Source organism: Halichoerus grypus, chromosome 8 (assembly GCF_964656455.1).
Source record: "Halichoerus grypus chromosome 8, mHalGry1.hap1.1, whole genome shotgun sequence".
Taxonomy (NCBI): domain Eukaryota; kingdom Metazoa; phylum Chordata; class Mammalia; order Carnivora; family Phocidae; genus Halichoerus; species Halichoerus grypus.
In genome coordinates, this window is record NC_135719.1 from 61,350,338 (window position 1) to 61,366,281 (window position 15,944).

The 15,944-nt window shown below is 37.2% G+C and overlaps 1 protein-coding gene across 7 annotated transcripts in view; it reads left to right on the forward strand.

Moving 5' to 3' along the window:
• DMXL2 (Dmx like 2) overlaps positions 1 to 15,944 on the forward strand; it is a 147,321-nt gene that overhangs the window by 39,722 nt on the left and 91,655 nt on the right. For all 7 annotated transcript variants that reach the window (XM_036116616.2, XM_036116615.2, XM_036116619.2 and 4 more), the window contains exons 5-6: positions 604 to 739; positions 1,385 to 1,451. In XM_036116616.2, coding sequence (XP_035972509.1) covers positions 604 to 739; positions 1,385 to 1,451 — 203 coding nt within the window. The remainder of the gene's footprint in view (positions 1 to 603; positions 740 to 1,384; positions 1,452 to 15,944) is intronic.

The following is a 15,944-nucleotide window of genomic DNA, read 5'->3' on the forward strand; positions in this document are numbered from 1 at the left end:
ATCATGACCTGAGCCGAAGGCAGTCGCTTAACCAACTGAGCCACCCAGGCGCCCGGAAATTACTGTCTTTAAATTTGAATGATTAGAAGCCTCTAATGAGAATAGCTGTTGCCTCTTTTTACATTCATGATTAATGAAGGTAATTTCTATATTCCATGTAGAGAAACAAATTGCATTAATCCATTAATCTTTAGTTAAGTGTTATATCCTGAGAACATTCTATGTTTATGTATCAGAGCTTTTTGGGTTTGTTTTGTTATTGTACTTTTGCTTTTCTTTTCTTTCTCTTCCTTCCTTCCTTCCTTCCTTCCTTCCTTCCTTCCTTCCTTCCTTTTCTTCCTTTTCTTCAGATTTACCTGATACAAAATAGCTCTTTAGCTCTTTGCTAGTAAGCTTTTCTTTTTTGTTCTCAAGTCTCTCCTGAGGACTACTCTCTCGGGTAGTAGATTCTTGGATTTGAAATGGATGTGCCCCAAGTATTTTTCATAGACAGTATTGCTTATTTTTCACAGAATAGTTTATAGACCTAAATACAAGCCTACATATGCATTTCTTTCTCTAGATAATTCTTGCTTATTCATCAGAACTTTCTTTAAATTTCAGATAACAGATTGTTGACAGCAACTGATTCTATTCAGTTGTGGGCTCCTCCAGGAGATGACATTCTGGAAGAGGAGGAAGAAATTGATAATAAAATTCCTCCAGTTTTAAATGATTGGAAGTGCATCTGGCAGTGCAAGTTCGTATCTATGTTGTTCTGTTCATTAATTAAAAAAAAAAGCTTCCTAAAATATATTCCCTTTCACAGTGATCTCTATTTTTTGACAGTACCATTACATTTAGAAGCTTAGAAAGTGGACCTTTTCTAACCAAAACCCATTATAATATTATCCTTCAGTCTTTGTTGCAGTTGATTGTTTAAAAAAAGCAAAAATATTTTCATAGTTATAACTTCAGAACTTGGGTAGATAAGGTTGACACATGGGAATTACTCATTAATGGATGAGATATGGATGGGGATGGGGAAGGGGATGAAAGTTACCAGTAACTCTTAAGTGGAAGAATGGCTGTACCACTGACAGTATGGATTATGTGAAGGGGACCAATTAGCCAGGGAGGATGGTGAGCTCAGTTTTCAACATGTTATATTGAAGATGTTGATGGGACATATAGGTGAAGCTATCTTTTATGCATGTTGATTGCATTCTTCTTTGGATCCCCAAAATGAACTTCAGATTAGCTTTATTAATTAATTTGTATTTTTGGGGAGGTGAAATTTTTTGTTTTTAGAAAACACTCTTGTTAAGAAAATCTTATTCTGACCATTTATATATACAGTGTTCCAGATTTTAAAAATGCTGACTGTTTAACTTTGTTTTTTCAGAACCTCAGTATCTGTACATTTGATGGAATGGTCCCCTGATGGTGAATATTTTGCTACTGCTGGAAAGGTAAAGAACCAAATAAAACATAAAAGAAACAAAACAATTAAAAATGTTCCTTTTTCATTCCCATTTTCTGTTTTTTCATCTGTAAAATTGGGATAATCCTACTCTGCAAAGCTGGTCAGAGGAATAGTGATAGTTATTTGTGAAAGATCTGGTATGTTCCCTATAGGTAGCAGGCACTTGGGAAAATAAAGGACTGCTGCTGCTGTTGTTATTATTTTTATTATTTGACCTTTCTTTAAAACTTACATTTTTTAAAAAATTAACTTTTATGTTTAAAGAGTAGTATATGTAAGTTAATTTAAAAAGCGAAATAGTACTACTAGATTCACAATGCAAAGAAGCACTCCATTTTTTTTTTTAATTTTTTAAAAAGATTTTATTTATTTATTTGACAGAGAGAGAGACAACGAGAGAGGGAACACAAGCAGGGGGAGTGGGAGAGGGAGAAGCAGGCTTCCCGCGGAGCAGGAAGCCCGATGTGGGGCTCGATGTGGGGCTCGATCCCAAGACCCTGGGATCATCACCTGAGCCGAAGGCAGACGCTTAACAACTGAGCCACCCAGGCATCCCAGAAGCACTCCTTCACCCTGTTCTTAATTCCTGTGTCCTGGAGACATTTATTCATCAAATTGTGTATTTTGGTATTTCCTTTCATGTTGCAAAATAACTTGCTTATGCTCCCATTTCTTAACTTGTTTTCCTTTTACAGTTTTATGTATCCTCTCTTGCCTTCCTGCTATGGAAGCTGAGACTTGAATCCTCTAGCTGCTGTCCCCATCTCCACTTTTGCCATATACACACATTCACTTTCCTTCCTCCTATCTTCCTGCTGTAGATAGCTCACAATATTTGGGTAAATGTTCACATTATTAAGATTGTGTAAAATACTCTTCACAGAATAATTACTTTGGAGTTACCAGTTACTTTGTTTTATTCTTTGCTTCATTTTCTATATACCTAATTCATCTGAAAACCTCTGGCCGTCTTTGGATCTCCGCTGGGTGGTGCAATCCCACCTAGGAGGTGTCCTGAAAAGGTGTGTTCTATTTGCCCCACTCTGGCTTAGTTGCTCTCCAAGCCTAAAATAGGAGAGCTACCATTTTTGAATTTTCTTTTACCAACCTCACGAGCTTCTCTTTACCCTGTTTCTTAGCATCATTTATCTTCTTTCCTTGCTCTGATGGAGATACCCTCTAAGTAGGTTCCTGAGAAGGGTGAATGGGCAAAAAAATTTTTAAGGCATTGCAAAGCCTAAACAATTATTCTTCTTTTATGTTTGATTTGGGTGGGCATAGAATTGGGTTGAAACTTTTCTCTGAGAATTTTTTATGTCCTGGCTCTGTTGCCATCTAGCTACCAGTATTGCTATTTGAGAGGTACAGTGCCATTAGGACTGCACTTCCCCCATCTCCAGCTTGTAGAGGTTTTAAAAATCTTCCCCTTATCCCTGGTGTTCTGAAATTTCAAGATGATGTCATGGTATGGGTCAGTCATGTATAAATACTTTAGTGTATACCTCTAAGGGAAAAAGACTTTTATGTTCAGGCAGTTTGCTGGGCTTGTTTAATCTGAAAACTCATGTCTTTTCGTTCAGGAGATTATTTTGTATTACTTCTTCTGTGTTATTTCCTTCCCTTCACGTTCTCTTTTTTCTCTTTCTGGATTTCCCCTTACTCAGATATGGATCGATTTTTACTGATCCTCTAATTTACCTTTTCTGTCCTCTTCCAGTTTTTCATTTCTTCATCTTTTTGTTTAAATTCTGGGGGGATTTTTCAGCTTTAACTTTCTTTTTTTATTATGTTTAGTTAGCCAGCATATAGTACATCATTAGTTCAGTGATTCATTAGTTGTGTATAACACCTAGTGCTCATCACCACATGTGCCCTCCTTAATACCCATCACCCGGCTTTCACTTTGAAATAATTTTTTCCTGCTATCATATTTTTAATTTTCAAGAATTTTTTTCTTATTCTATGAATATTCATTTTTAAGTTATAAAATCTTTCATAAGTATAAAGGAATATATTTGAAGTATACATATAACATATATGTAGTATAATAATACACATTTACCTACTACTGACTTGGGACAAAGAACATAAACTGATGAGTTCCTTATCTTCCTCCTTGCATCTTCTCTTTCCCCTCCCACCCAGACAACCAGAATCCTGCATTTTATGTCTTATTTCATTTTTTTTTTTAGTTTCACATGTATAAATTCCCAAATAGTATAATGTTTAGTTTTGCATGGTTTTGAACTTATAAAAATTATACCATAAAGTTATTGAAATACAGCTTCAAGATATTAATAAATTTGTGATAATTGCTATTATGTACTTCTTGGTTAATGCTTCAGTAACAAAAAATTACATTTAAAAATTACTAGGTAAAGTTTTAATTGTACTTAATTGTTGTATATGGAATTAAAACTTTTATATTACACTACAAGGCAAGAAGAGGTTTTCCAAGAACACCAGAATTCACCCTTTTTGACTTAATCTCTAGTTGTAAACCACTGAACTGTTTTGTGCTGAGTAATTAGTTGGCCCAGAGGCAGTTGCTCAACAGGTGACATTATCAACAGGAAGAATGCACAATATTGTAGACAGAAAGACTGCAGCCGTGTGCAGTTTGTTGGTGAACTAATAACTAACGATTTGAAAGTAGCAAGGTGTGTCAAAAACATCTTGAGATATTTACAGCAGCTGTCCTGTAATACTAAAACATCTGTGATTTCTCTTAAAGTCGTAGGTGCCACTAATACTATGGTTTGTTGCTTATATTCGTAACTGAAATTTAGCATTTCCTTCAGTTAGCAGTTATGAAAATAGAGAAGTAATTGTTTTTCACCACTCAAGTTCATGGTAACCCTGGGTCTTAGTTGGGGTTTCTTAAGAGGCAGATCCCGAGACAGGGATTCCAGTATAATTAATTAATAGGGGGGATGATCACCAAGAAATACACTGGATTTGAGGCAGAGAAGCAAGGGTGCTTCATAAGGGGTACATTATCATGCAAGTGATGAACAAGCTCGGATGTCTGGGCAATTCTGGGAGCCAGTGTTCCTCACAACATCGTGTTCCTCACACATGTTCCTCATACACATTGGTTGTTGGTTGGGGGCTAGTTAGGGCAGGGCATTAATTCTCAGCACTCAAAAACAACTAGAAAACCTCAGGCAAAGATATGTAGATGCTGTCAGTTAGAACTGGCACACTAAAATGCGAAGGCATGAGTGGATACAGGATATATAAAAAATACCTTTTCTATCTTGAATTCTATCCCTAGGCCCCTTGAGTTGGGGGCCTCAGGTAAAGAACCCGTGACCTAAAATCTGGACATTTGTTTTTATCTTCCACATTTATTCATGTGGAATTCATGTGGAATAATTTTTGGATATGGTTTGAGGAAGAGGTCGTTTGATTTTTTTCTATATGGATATCCAGTTGTTCAGCACAATTTATTGAAGTCTCTTCTTTCTTCATTGCTCTGTATTACCACTTTTGTCATAGAATCCAATTTCCATATTTGTGTGGGTCTGTTTCTGGATTATTTTCTCTCATTTTCTCTCACTGGCCTTTTCTTATACCAGCCACCTGTCTTAATCGGTATAGCTTTTAAATTGCCTTGATTATCTGGTAGAGCAAGTCCTCCCATCTTTAAGATTATCTTATCTATTCTTGGCCCTTTGTATTTTCAAATTAGTGATTCGGTAAGTAGTGGAATTACTGGATCATACGGTATTTCTGTTTTTAATTTTTCGAGGAACCTCATACTGTTTTCTACTGTGGCTATATCAGTTTTTGTTTCCACCACCAGTGCACGAGGGTTCCTTTTTCTCCACATCCTTGTCAGGCCCTTTGTATTTTCGTGTAAATTTTAGGATGAGCCTGATAAGTTATATTTATTTTTTTTATTTTTTTAAAGGTTTTATTTATTTTTGAGAGAGAGAGAGAGCATGAGCAGGGGGAGGGGCAAAGACCGAGGGAGAAGCAGACTCCCCACTGAACAGGGAGCCTGACATGGGACTGGATCCCAGGATCCTAAGCAGAAGGCAGAGACGCTTTACGGGACTAAGCCACCCAGGCGCCCCGAGCCTGATAAGTTTTAAAAAAACTAACAAAAATCTCTTGTGATTTTGATTGGTACTGCATTGACTCAATAGGTCAGTTTGGGGAGAATTGGCATTTTTACAATTGAGTTCCCATCATGAACACAACATAGGCCTTCATTTATTTTAAAACTTTTAATTTTTCTCAGTATTGTTTGATAATATTTTTTGTAGAGGCCCTAAGCATTTATTAGATTCATTTCTAGGTATTTGATGTTTTCAGTGTTGTTATAAATGGCATCATTATGTAAATTTCATTTCATAATTGTTAGTGGTAGATAGAAATGCAATTAATTTTTGTATATTGAGTTTAAACCTAGCAGTCTTACTATAGTCACTGATTCTAATAAACCCTCTGGAGATTCCTTTGGTTTTCTATGTGCATAACTATATTTTTATGAATAATGAGAGTTTTATTTCATCTTTTCTAACTCTCAGTTGTTGTATATCTTTTTTTTTTATTACAGTATCTAGGACCTCTAGTATAATGTTGAATAAAAGAAGTGAGAGTAGGTGTCTTTTTCTTGTTCCCAATTTCAAAAGGATACCTTTCACTTGTTACCTTTAATTATGATGTTTATTATAGTTGTTCTTTCTCAGAAAAAGGAGATTTCCTTATTTATAGTTGTTAGAGGTTTTTTTTTTTTTAAATCACAAATGATGTTGAGTCTTAGGAAATATTTTCCCTGAATCTACTGAGGTTATCACTTTTACTCTTTCAATAAGATGAAATAGATGGACTTATTTTCAAGTATTAAATAAACCTTGTGTTTCTGGAATAACCCCAACTTGATTATAATGTATTATACTTGCTGGGTTTGGTTTGCTAATATTTTGTTTAGGATTTGTGAGATCTGTGTGTTAGAGTGAGATTTGGCAAGTAATTTTTCCTTTTTTTGTAATGTCCTTGATAGATTTTGATATAAGTGTCATGTTGGCCTCATAAAATGGACTGGAAAGTTCCCTTTTATCTACTCTTATGAAAGAGTTTATGCAAGATTGATGTAGTTTTTTTTTTTTGAAGTGTAGGATGTTTAATTTTTTAATAAACTTACGTTAGAATAGTTTTAGATGTACAGAAAGATTATGAAGATAGTACAGAGAGTTTCCATATACCCCACACCCAATTTCCTCTATTCTTAACATATATTAGTATACATTTGTTACAAATAATGAACCAATATCAAAGATTGATGTATTTTTATTCTCAAATATTTGCTGGTGAAGCCATCTGGACCATGAGTTTTCTTTGTAGATTTAGGTTTTTAAATAGTTATAGGGCTATTTATATTTTATATTTCTTTTTTTATGTCAGTTTTGGTAAGTTATCTAGAATTTGCCAGTTTTATCTAAGTTTTCAAATTTACTGGCATAAAATTGTGCAGAACGTTTTATCTTTCTAACATCTGTAATACATGTATGATGATTTCATTTTCATTTTTGATATTTGTGCCTTCTGTTTTTCTTGATTCTTCTCACTAAGGGTTTATCAGTTTTGTAAGTCTTTTTGAAGAACTAACTTTTGGTTTTGTAGACCTATGTATTATATGTTTGTTTTTCTGTTTTATTTCTGTTCAGTTATTCTTCTGTTTTTTTTTTTCAAACTTCTTTAGATGGATGTTCAGCCTTTTTTAATTTGTAGTATATACATTTAACACTGTAAATTTCCTTCTAAGCTTTGCTTTATCTCACAAGTTTTTTTTAATTCCCTAAGTTTTGACATGTATTATTTTCATAATTATTCTAAGCATACATTTTCCCAGTTTTTGTTGTGATTTGTTCTTTGATCCATGAGTTTTCCAGACAGTGGGTTAGAGTTGAGTTCAGTTATGTTGGGGGTGAGGGTAGATGGTGTAGGAGTACTTTACTGGTGGTGACAACTTTTATTTTTCATTGTTAAGTAAAACTTGCAAGTAGTTTGTGATGAGGATAATTACTACTACTATGAGAGCGGCTGCTGATGATTGAGTGTTATGTACGAGATCCTGTGCCTCCACAAAGCCTGTGGGACAGGCACTACTCTCCTTGATCTATAGAAGAGGAAACTGCAGCTTGAGAACTTCCTGGAGAAGTTAGAACTAGTGAAAAGGCAGACCTGGGGTTTTAGCCTGGGTGTATTGGGTAGCAAGGCCATACCAGCTCACTTTGTATTTCACTGAGAAAATGTTTATTACAAGTGTTTGTGGGGATTCTTTGAGACCTCGGTTGAGAGCGCCACCTTTTAGCTTCTGCCAAGTACCTGGGGGGCAAACCGAACTCAAACTAAATTCTCAACTTGGAAGTTGCTGTGCCATGCAGGTAGTGTGAGTTTGGGCCTCAGGGGGCCTGCCTTGTTGTAAATGCCCAGGGGAATCTTCCTCCTCCACTCAGAGTCTAGGTGTAGGTAGACCCTTCCTTACCATATCCCTTTTCAGAGGTTTCTTTCCTCCCTCAATTTCATCTTTTCACTTGGGGATATTCCTTAGTGGTTTTCTTGGGGTTTGCAGCTGCCTCTGATGTGACTTCTTACCTTGCATGGACTCTATGCATTGTCTTTGGGTAGGCGTTTAAAACCGTAGCTCTGTGCCATTGGGTATTGGCAGATTCCCTTGTGACGGTCCAGTTGCCTGCTTCAGCATTTGTTTACTGTGGGTTCTTGCCTGAGAAAATAGATGCAGTCAGAAGAGAACTTTGGTAAGCTCCTACCATCTACCTGTATCTGTTCGCTTCCTGACATCTGGGCCTATATGTCCTGCCTTCCTTTGTGCTGCCATGGGTGAACTGTCTGTGCCTTTTTTTTTTTTTTTTTAAGAGAGCGAGAGAGAGCATGCGAGCAGGGGCAGGGTGGGGGGCAGAGGGAGAGAGAGAATCTTAAGCAAGCTCCATGCCCAGCGTGGAGCCTGATGCAGGGCTCCATCTCACGACCCTGAGATCATGACCTGATGCTCAACCAGCTGAGCCCCCCAGGTGCCCCACTGTCTGTGCTTTTGTCCAAGGCCATTTCTTTCACTTGTTCGCTAGCTCCCATCTGTTCCTGCTTACTCAGAGGCATCACTATTGCAGTTGTCTCCTCTCTTCTCCATGAGTTTCCCTTCTCCCCTGGGTCACCACATTGGCATATGTTATGGACTGAACAGGGCCCTCCAACCCCCATTCATATGTTGAAGCCCTAACCCCCGATGTGATGGTATTTGGATATGGAGCTTTGGGAAGGTACTTGAGCTTAAATCAGGTGTCATGAGCATGGCCCTCATATAGGAATAATGAGTACTTTTATAAGAAGAGACACCGGAGAGCTTGCTCTCTTTCTTCGATGCGAAGACACAGCAAGAAGGTAGTCATCTGCAAGCCAGGAACAGAGCTCTTACCAATCTGACCATTTTGGCAACCTCATCTCAGCCTCCAGGCTTCAGAATTGGGAGAAAACACATTTGTTTAAGCCACCCAGTCTGTGGTATTTTGTTATGGCAGCCCGAGCTCACTAATACAGTGTAGCATGCCAAACATGCTATAATCTTGCCCATTCCCATTCTGAAACAAACAGCCACGATAACCAAAAATCCTCTCTCCACCTTCTGTCAGGTCACATTTCCTTGTCCTCCTCATGGCACCTTCAAAGAGTTGCTTAGAGTTGCTTTCTCCCAGTTTTTCTCCTCATTTTCTGTTCTGCATGCTCACTACCACTCTTCTGAAAGTGTAATTCACGAGTTCCTGTTACTGAATCTTGTGGTTAGTTCTTACTTATCCCAATGGCATGATTTAACACAGTTGATTGCTTCCTCCCCCTCGAACACTTTCTTCAGTTTACTTCCAGGAACGGGTCACTCTTGATTTGCTTTTTAACTCTTTGGCTGCCTCTCATTAGTTTGCTGATACCACCTTTACTCCCCGACTTTTAAATGTTGGAGTTCCCCAGGGCTTATTTCTTAGACTTCTCCTCTGACCGTACTCACTCCTTTGGCCATGTCATCTTATCTCATGGGTTCAAGTGCATTCAGTTGTATCTTTTGCTTGTAGCTTTCCTCTGAGCTCCAGGCTGATTGTTTATATATATATACATACATACATATATACACACACACGTACATAAAACCAATACATGTCTTCAAGTAAACATGTCTAAAATGGAACTCCTGATCTCTCTCCCCTGCCCCTACTCCCCTGATGGCTCTACCTTCAGAATACATCCACAGTCTGCTCACTTCTGTGCCACCCCCATGGTTATAATCTATTTGAAGCCTCCATCACTTATTACTCATATTACTGTATTAAATTCTTAATTGGTTCTCCCAGCTTGGCTGTGCTCCTGCTGTGCAGTGTATTTTCAAACCAGTGGCTAGAGTGATCTTTGCAAAATGTACGTCAGATAACGTCACTCGTCTGTTCAAAACTGTCAGAAAATTTCCCATTTCATTCATTACAAACCTGAGTCTTTATGATGGTTTTCCAGGCCTGCCCCATGCTTACTACATCTCCCATCACTTCTTTGACCTTATCTCCTGTTACTCTCCTCCTTGGAAACCTGACTTCAGCCACATACCCATTGTGATTTTTTTCTAAAAATAGCTTTTGCACTTGTTTCCCCCCCACCCAGAAAACTCATCCCCCCAGAGACCTGCATGGCTTTTCCCTTTACTGTCTTCAATGTCACCTTCTCAGTGCATCCCACCTCCCACTATACTTTTGATTCCCTTTTCCTCTCTTAATTTTGCTCCTAGCACTTATCACTAGGAGTCTGTACTACTTTTCTGTTATTGCATTAACAAATGACCACAGACAGCTGCTTAAAACCACACATTTACTATCTCAGCTTCTGCGGGTCGGTTGTCTGGGTGTGGCTTGGATAAGTGCTCTGGTCTGGGACTCTAAAGGCTGTAGTAAAGGCACCGGCTGGACTGAATTCTCACCCGGAGACTTGAGTAAGGCAGAATCCTTTCTCAAGCTCACTCAGGGTGTTGGCAGAATTTATTTCTTTGTAGGTGTATGGCTGAAGGCTTGGCCTTTTCCTGACTCTTGGTTGGAGGCCTCCTTCAGGCCCTAGAGGCTGCTAATAGTTCCTTGCCATTTGGGCTTTCTCTCTCTCTCCCTTTTCCCCACTTTCTCCTCCTCTTTCTCCCCTCTGCTTCTCCTTCCTCCTCTTATTCTCCCTCATAGATAATAGAGCTATCTAAACAATTTGGCAGGGTAGATAGTAAGGAACATAATGGGGGAAAATAAATAATGATAAATAAATTGGAAGAAAATAGATTTTAAAAACACTGAAAAACTTGATAAGCCAATTAAATCACCTACAAATTAATAAAACCCTAATATTTAATATTTCTGGGTAGAATATAGAGATGCAAGAAGAATTTCCCATAATGTCTGAAAAGCATGGTTAATAAAAGGAAAACTTAACCAGAATCACAGGAAGAATTGTTTAAAAAAGAACATAATTCTTGCCTTTTATCTCTAAAACTCTAGGCAGTCACTTTTAAAGCTTTGATCTTTAAAAACTAGCATCCCACTGCTCCTAAAACTTGACCATGAAAAAAACCTGCCATACCCACAGATTTGTTCTTTTTGTTACTCATGTTTCTTAGGGTTACCATATACTCACAGATGATTAGTAAGGTTAGTCATTCCTTTGATTTAATGAATCTGTCATAGGTGAGGCTGTGATGATTTAATATAGGACCAGTTCAGTGTGATCAGAGAGCTACTCTAGTTCATTCTGGAATGCAGCTGTAGCATATTCCCAGTTGGTCATTGCTCTGACATCAGCTTAATCAATGTTGTGCATGCTATGCTGCATTCAAAGCATGTTTTCCTCCTACCCTCTTTCAAATAAAATTAGTGGCACTATTGTATACAGTCAGGTCTTCCTTAAAACATGTATTTTGACATATATGTCGTCTGATGTACCTTTTATCATAGAAAATTTATCAAAGAAAATGCACTTCAGAACTCCAGTAGTTCATGCTTGCAAAGCATACAAGAACCTTCTCATAGTTGTAGTCACATCATGATAGACTGACTCTCTAATATTCGTGTATATTTGATATATGCATATATATATATATATATATATAAAATTTGTCTTTCTCTATTTCATAGTGCATTTTTGAAAGACTAATTTGAAGTTTTACTTGAAATTAACAACCTTCACGTTTAGCAAATATTTTTTTGAACACCACACGCCCTGAGCTGTTTTATGTGTTGGCAGTCTCGTGATGAAGAGGATAGACAAGGTTGCTGTGTGCATGCAACTTAACTTGTAGTGAGGAAAGACAAAAAAATCATGTATTAATAAATGCTATCCAGAAAATTAAGACAGGATGATGTAGTAGTGTGACTTGGTGTCTGTTAGAGTGGATGATCTTTAGAGAATGCTTTTCTGGGGAAGTATCTTTAAACTGAGAACTGAATAATTGGAAGGGGTCAACTGTATGAAGTTCAGAAGAAAGGGTATTTTTGACCAATGGGACACCAAGTGTAAATGCTCTGGGATAGGAATTAGCAGGGCTTGTTAAAATACAGCAGAATGCTGGAGTGTAATAGCCAGATCACATTTTGCAGTTTTGGTTAAGATATCAAATAGAGTAAGATAGGAGTTGCCTGGAGAGGTCAGAGTTAGGGATTCTAAGTAAAGTCCATTTCTGTGCTCCTCCACTGCCTCTAAGCCAAGTTAGCGTCTCCTTGCCTCTGGAGCCTTATAGGCATCTGAAACCATCCTCTAATCCTGTGTATTCCCAGCGGCCAGGGTCCCCCAAACCTATTACTTTCATAATGCTTTCATGATTTCTGTTGCTCCTAGGATGAAGACCACAGTCCTTACCATGGTAAGGATCTGCTGTAGGATATGGCTCTGTGTACCCCCAGCTTGTTCCCACCTTAACATCTATCACACTGATGCCTTTTTAGAGCCTTGAATATCATGCCAGACTCTTGACTTGTGTGCTCTCTAGGGAAGCATCCTTCTCTATTCTTTGCTTGGCCATCTTCTATGTATCTTTCAGTTCTCAGTTTAAATAACAATTTTTTTAAGGAAACCTTCCAGACAAGGTCAAACCTCCCAAGGAAATACTCTCATAGTATGCTTTTCGTTTGTAGCACTTATCATAATTATATTAAAACAATAATTTGTATCTTTATTTACTGTTGTCTTCTAGAATACAAGCTCTATGCAGTGAGGAAATATATTTTGTTGTCTCTCTCTCTCTTCCTTCCCCTATCCCAGCTATATCCCCAGCAGTTTATACAGTGCATGCCTGCATTCACTAAATGTTTATGTGAGTGAATCATATGACCATTCTGTAGTATATAAGCAGTTAATAGCACATCATTATCCATTTGTATGTTACAGACTAATTTTAAGTCTGAAACAGTCTGAAATCCGTTGAATTTGCTCAGAGTAACATTTAGCTCTTTAACAGATCTGTATCTGGACACGATCAAATGAAATATAATTTTTATAAAATATATATTAAAATGCATGTAATTGAATTGAATTAAGAATAGTACGTTAATACAAATTCCAAGATACCTACCCTTCTCTAAATGAGACAAATGAACTGTTAAAATCATTTATAAAAAGTATTGTTTGTTTTGTAGATTCTTCTCTTCTTGTAGTTGATTTCCTTTATATATATATATTTTTTATTGAAGTATTAACACACAGTGTTACATTAGTTTCAGGTGTATAAGACAGTGATTCAGCAATTCTGTACATTACTCAGTGCTCATCACTCAATAAGTATACTCATAATTTCCTTCACCTGTTACACTCATTTTCCCACCCACTTCCCCTCTGGCAACCACCAGTTTCTCTTCTATATTTAAGAGTCTTTTGTTTTGTTTTTCCTTTTTTTCTTTGTTTTGTTTCTTAAATTCCGAATATGAGTGAAATCATATGGTATATGTCTTTCTATGACTGACTTATTTCACTTAGCATTATACCCTCTAGGTCCATCTCTGTTCTTGCAAATGTCAAAATTTCACTCTTTTTTATGGTGAGTAATATTCCTGTGTGTGTGTGTGTGTGTGTGTGTGTGTGTGTACCACATCTTCTTTATCCATTCATCTATCGATGGACATTGAGGTTGCTTCTGTATCTTGGCAATTCTAAATAATGCTGCAAAAAATATAGGGGTGCATATATCTCTTTGAATTAGTGTTTTTCTTTTCTTTGGGTAAATGCCCACCAGTGGAATTACTGGATTATATGGTAATTTCATTTTTTATTTTTTGAGGAACCTGCATACTTTTCCAGAGTGGCTGTACCAATTTGCATTTCCACCAACAGTGCACAAGGGTTCCTTTTTCTCCACATCCTCACCAACAATTGTTATTTCTTGTGTTTTTTATTTTAGCCATTCTGACAGTGTAAAGTGATATCTCTTTGTGGTTTTCATATGCATTTCCTGATGATTAGTGATGGACCTTTTTTTCATGTGTCTCTTGGCCATCTGTATGTCTTTTTTGGAAAAATGCATATGGCACATCCTCTGCCCATTTTTTAATTGGATTATTTGTTTTTTTGTGTGTTGAGTTGTATAAGTTCTTTATATGTTTTGGATATTAACCCCTTATCATATCTGTCATTTGCATATATCATTCGATAGGTTGCCTTTTTTTGTTTGTTGATGGTTTCCTTCACTGTGCAAAAGCTTTTTATTTTGGCATAGTTCTAGTAGTTTAATTTTTGCTTTTGTTTCCCTTGTCTCACAAGACATATCTAGAAAATGTTTTTATGTTTGATGTTAAAGAAATTGCTGCCTCTGTTTTCTTCTAGGAATTTTATGGTTTCAGGTCTCACATTTAGGTCTTTAATCCATTTTGAGTTTATTTTTGTGTATGGTGCAAGAAGCAGTCTAGTTTTATTCTTTTGCATGTAGCTGTCCAGTTTTTCTAGCACTGTTTGTTGAAGAGATGGTCTTTTTTCCATTGTATATTCTTTCCTCCTTTGTCATAGATTAATTGGCCATATAAGCTTGGGTTTATTTCTGGACTCTTTATTCTGTTCCATTGATCTGTGTGTCTCTTTTTGTGCCAGTACCATACTGTTTTGATTGTAGTAATCAAATACCTTAGTAGTATATCTTGAAATCTGGGATTGCAATACCTCCATTTTTCTTCTTCTCTTTCAAGATTGCTTTGGTTATTCAGGGTCTTTTTGTGGTTCCATGCAAGTGTTAGGATTATATGTTCTAGTTGTGTGAATAATGTTGGTATTTTGATAGGGATTGCATTAAATCTGTAGATTGCTTTGGGTACTATGGACATTTTAACAACATTAATTCTTCCAATCCATGAGCATGAAATACCTTTCTATTTGTTTGTGTCACCTTCAGATTTTTTAAATCAGTGTTTTTTGTTTTTGTTTTTTTAAAGATTTTATTTATTTGTCAGAGGGAGAATACAAGCAGGGTGAGTGGCAGGCAGAGGGAGAAACAGGCTCCCCACTGAGCAAGGAGCCTGATGTGGGGCTCGATCCCAGGACCCTGGAATCATGACCTGAGCCAAAGGCAGACGCTTAACTGACTGAGCCACCCAGGTGTCCCTATCAGTGTTTTATAATTTTCAGAGTATAAGTACTTCACCTCCTTGGTTAAGTTTATTCCTATGTATTTTATTCTTTTTGGTACAATTGTAAATGGGATTATTTTCTTAATTTCTCTTTCTGCTACCTCATTAGTAGTGTATGGGAATGCAACAGGTTTCTGTATATTAATTTTGTATACTGTGATTTTACTGAATCCATTTCTCAGTTCTAGTAGTTTTTGATAGATTCTTTGGGGTTTTTTTTTTTTTTTTAAAGATTTTATTTATTTATTTGACAGAGAGAGATACAGCGAGAGAGGGAACACAAGCAGGGGGAGTGGGAGAGGGAGAAGCAGGCCTCCCGCGGAGCAGGGGGCCCGATGCAGGGCTCGATCCCAGGACCCTGGGATCATGACCTGAGCCGAAGGCAGACGCTCAGTGACTGGGCCACCCAGGCACCCCGTTTGGGGTTTTTCTTGTAGATAGTATCATGTCATCTGCAAGTAGTGAGAATTTTACTTCTTTCTTACCAATTTGGATACCTTTTATTTATTTTTCTTGTCTGATTGCTGTGGCTAGGATTTACAGTATTATGTTGAATAAAAGTGAGAGTGGACATCGTTGTCTTGTTCCCTATCTTAGAGGAAGATCTCTCAGTTTTTCACCATTGATGTTAGCTGTGGGTTTTTCATATACAGGCTTTATTTTGTTGAGGTATGTTCCCTCCAGACCTACTTTGTTGAGGTTTTTTGTCATGAATGGATATTGTACTTTGTCAAATGCTTTTTGAGCATCTGTTGTAATTATCATATGGTTTTTATCCTTTCTCTTGTTAATGTGATGTATCACATTGATTGATTTGTGAATGTGAACCACCT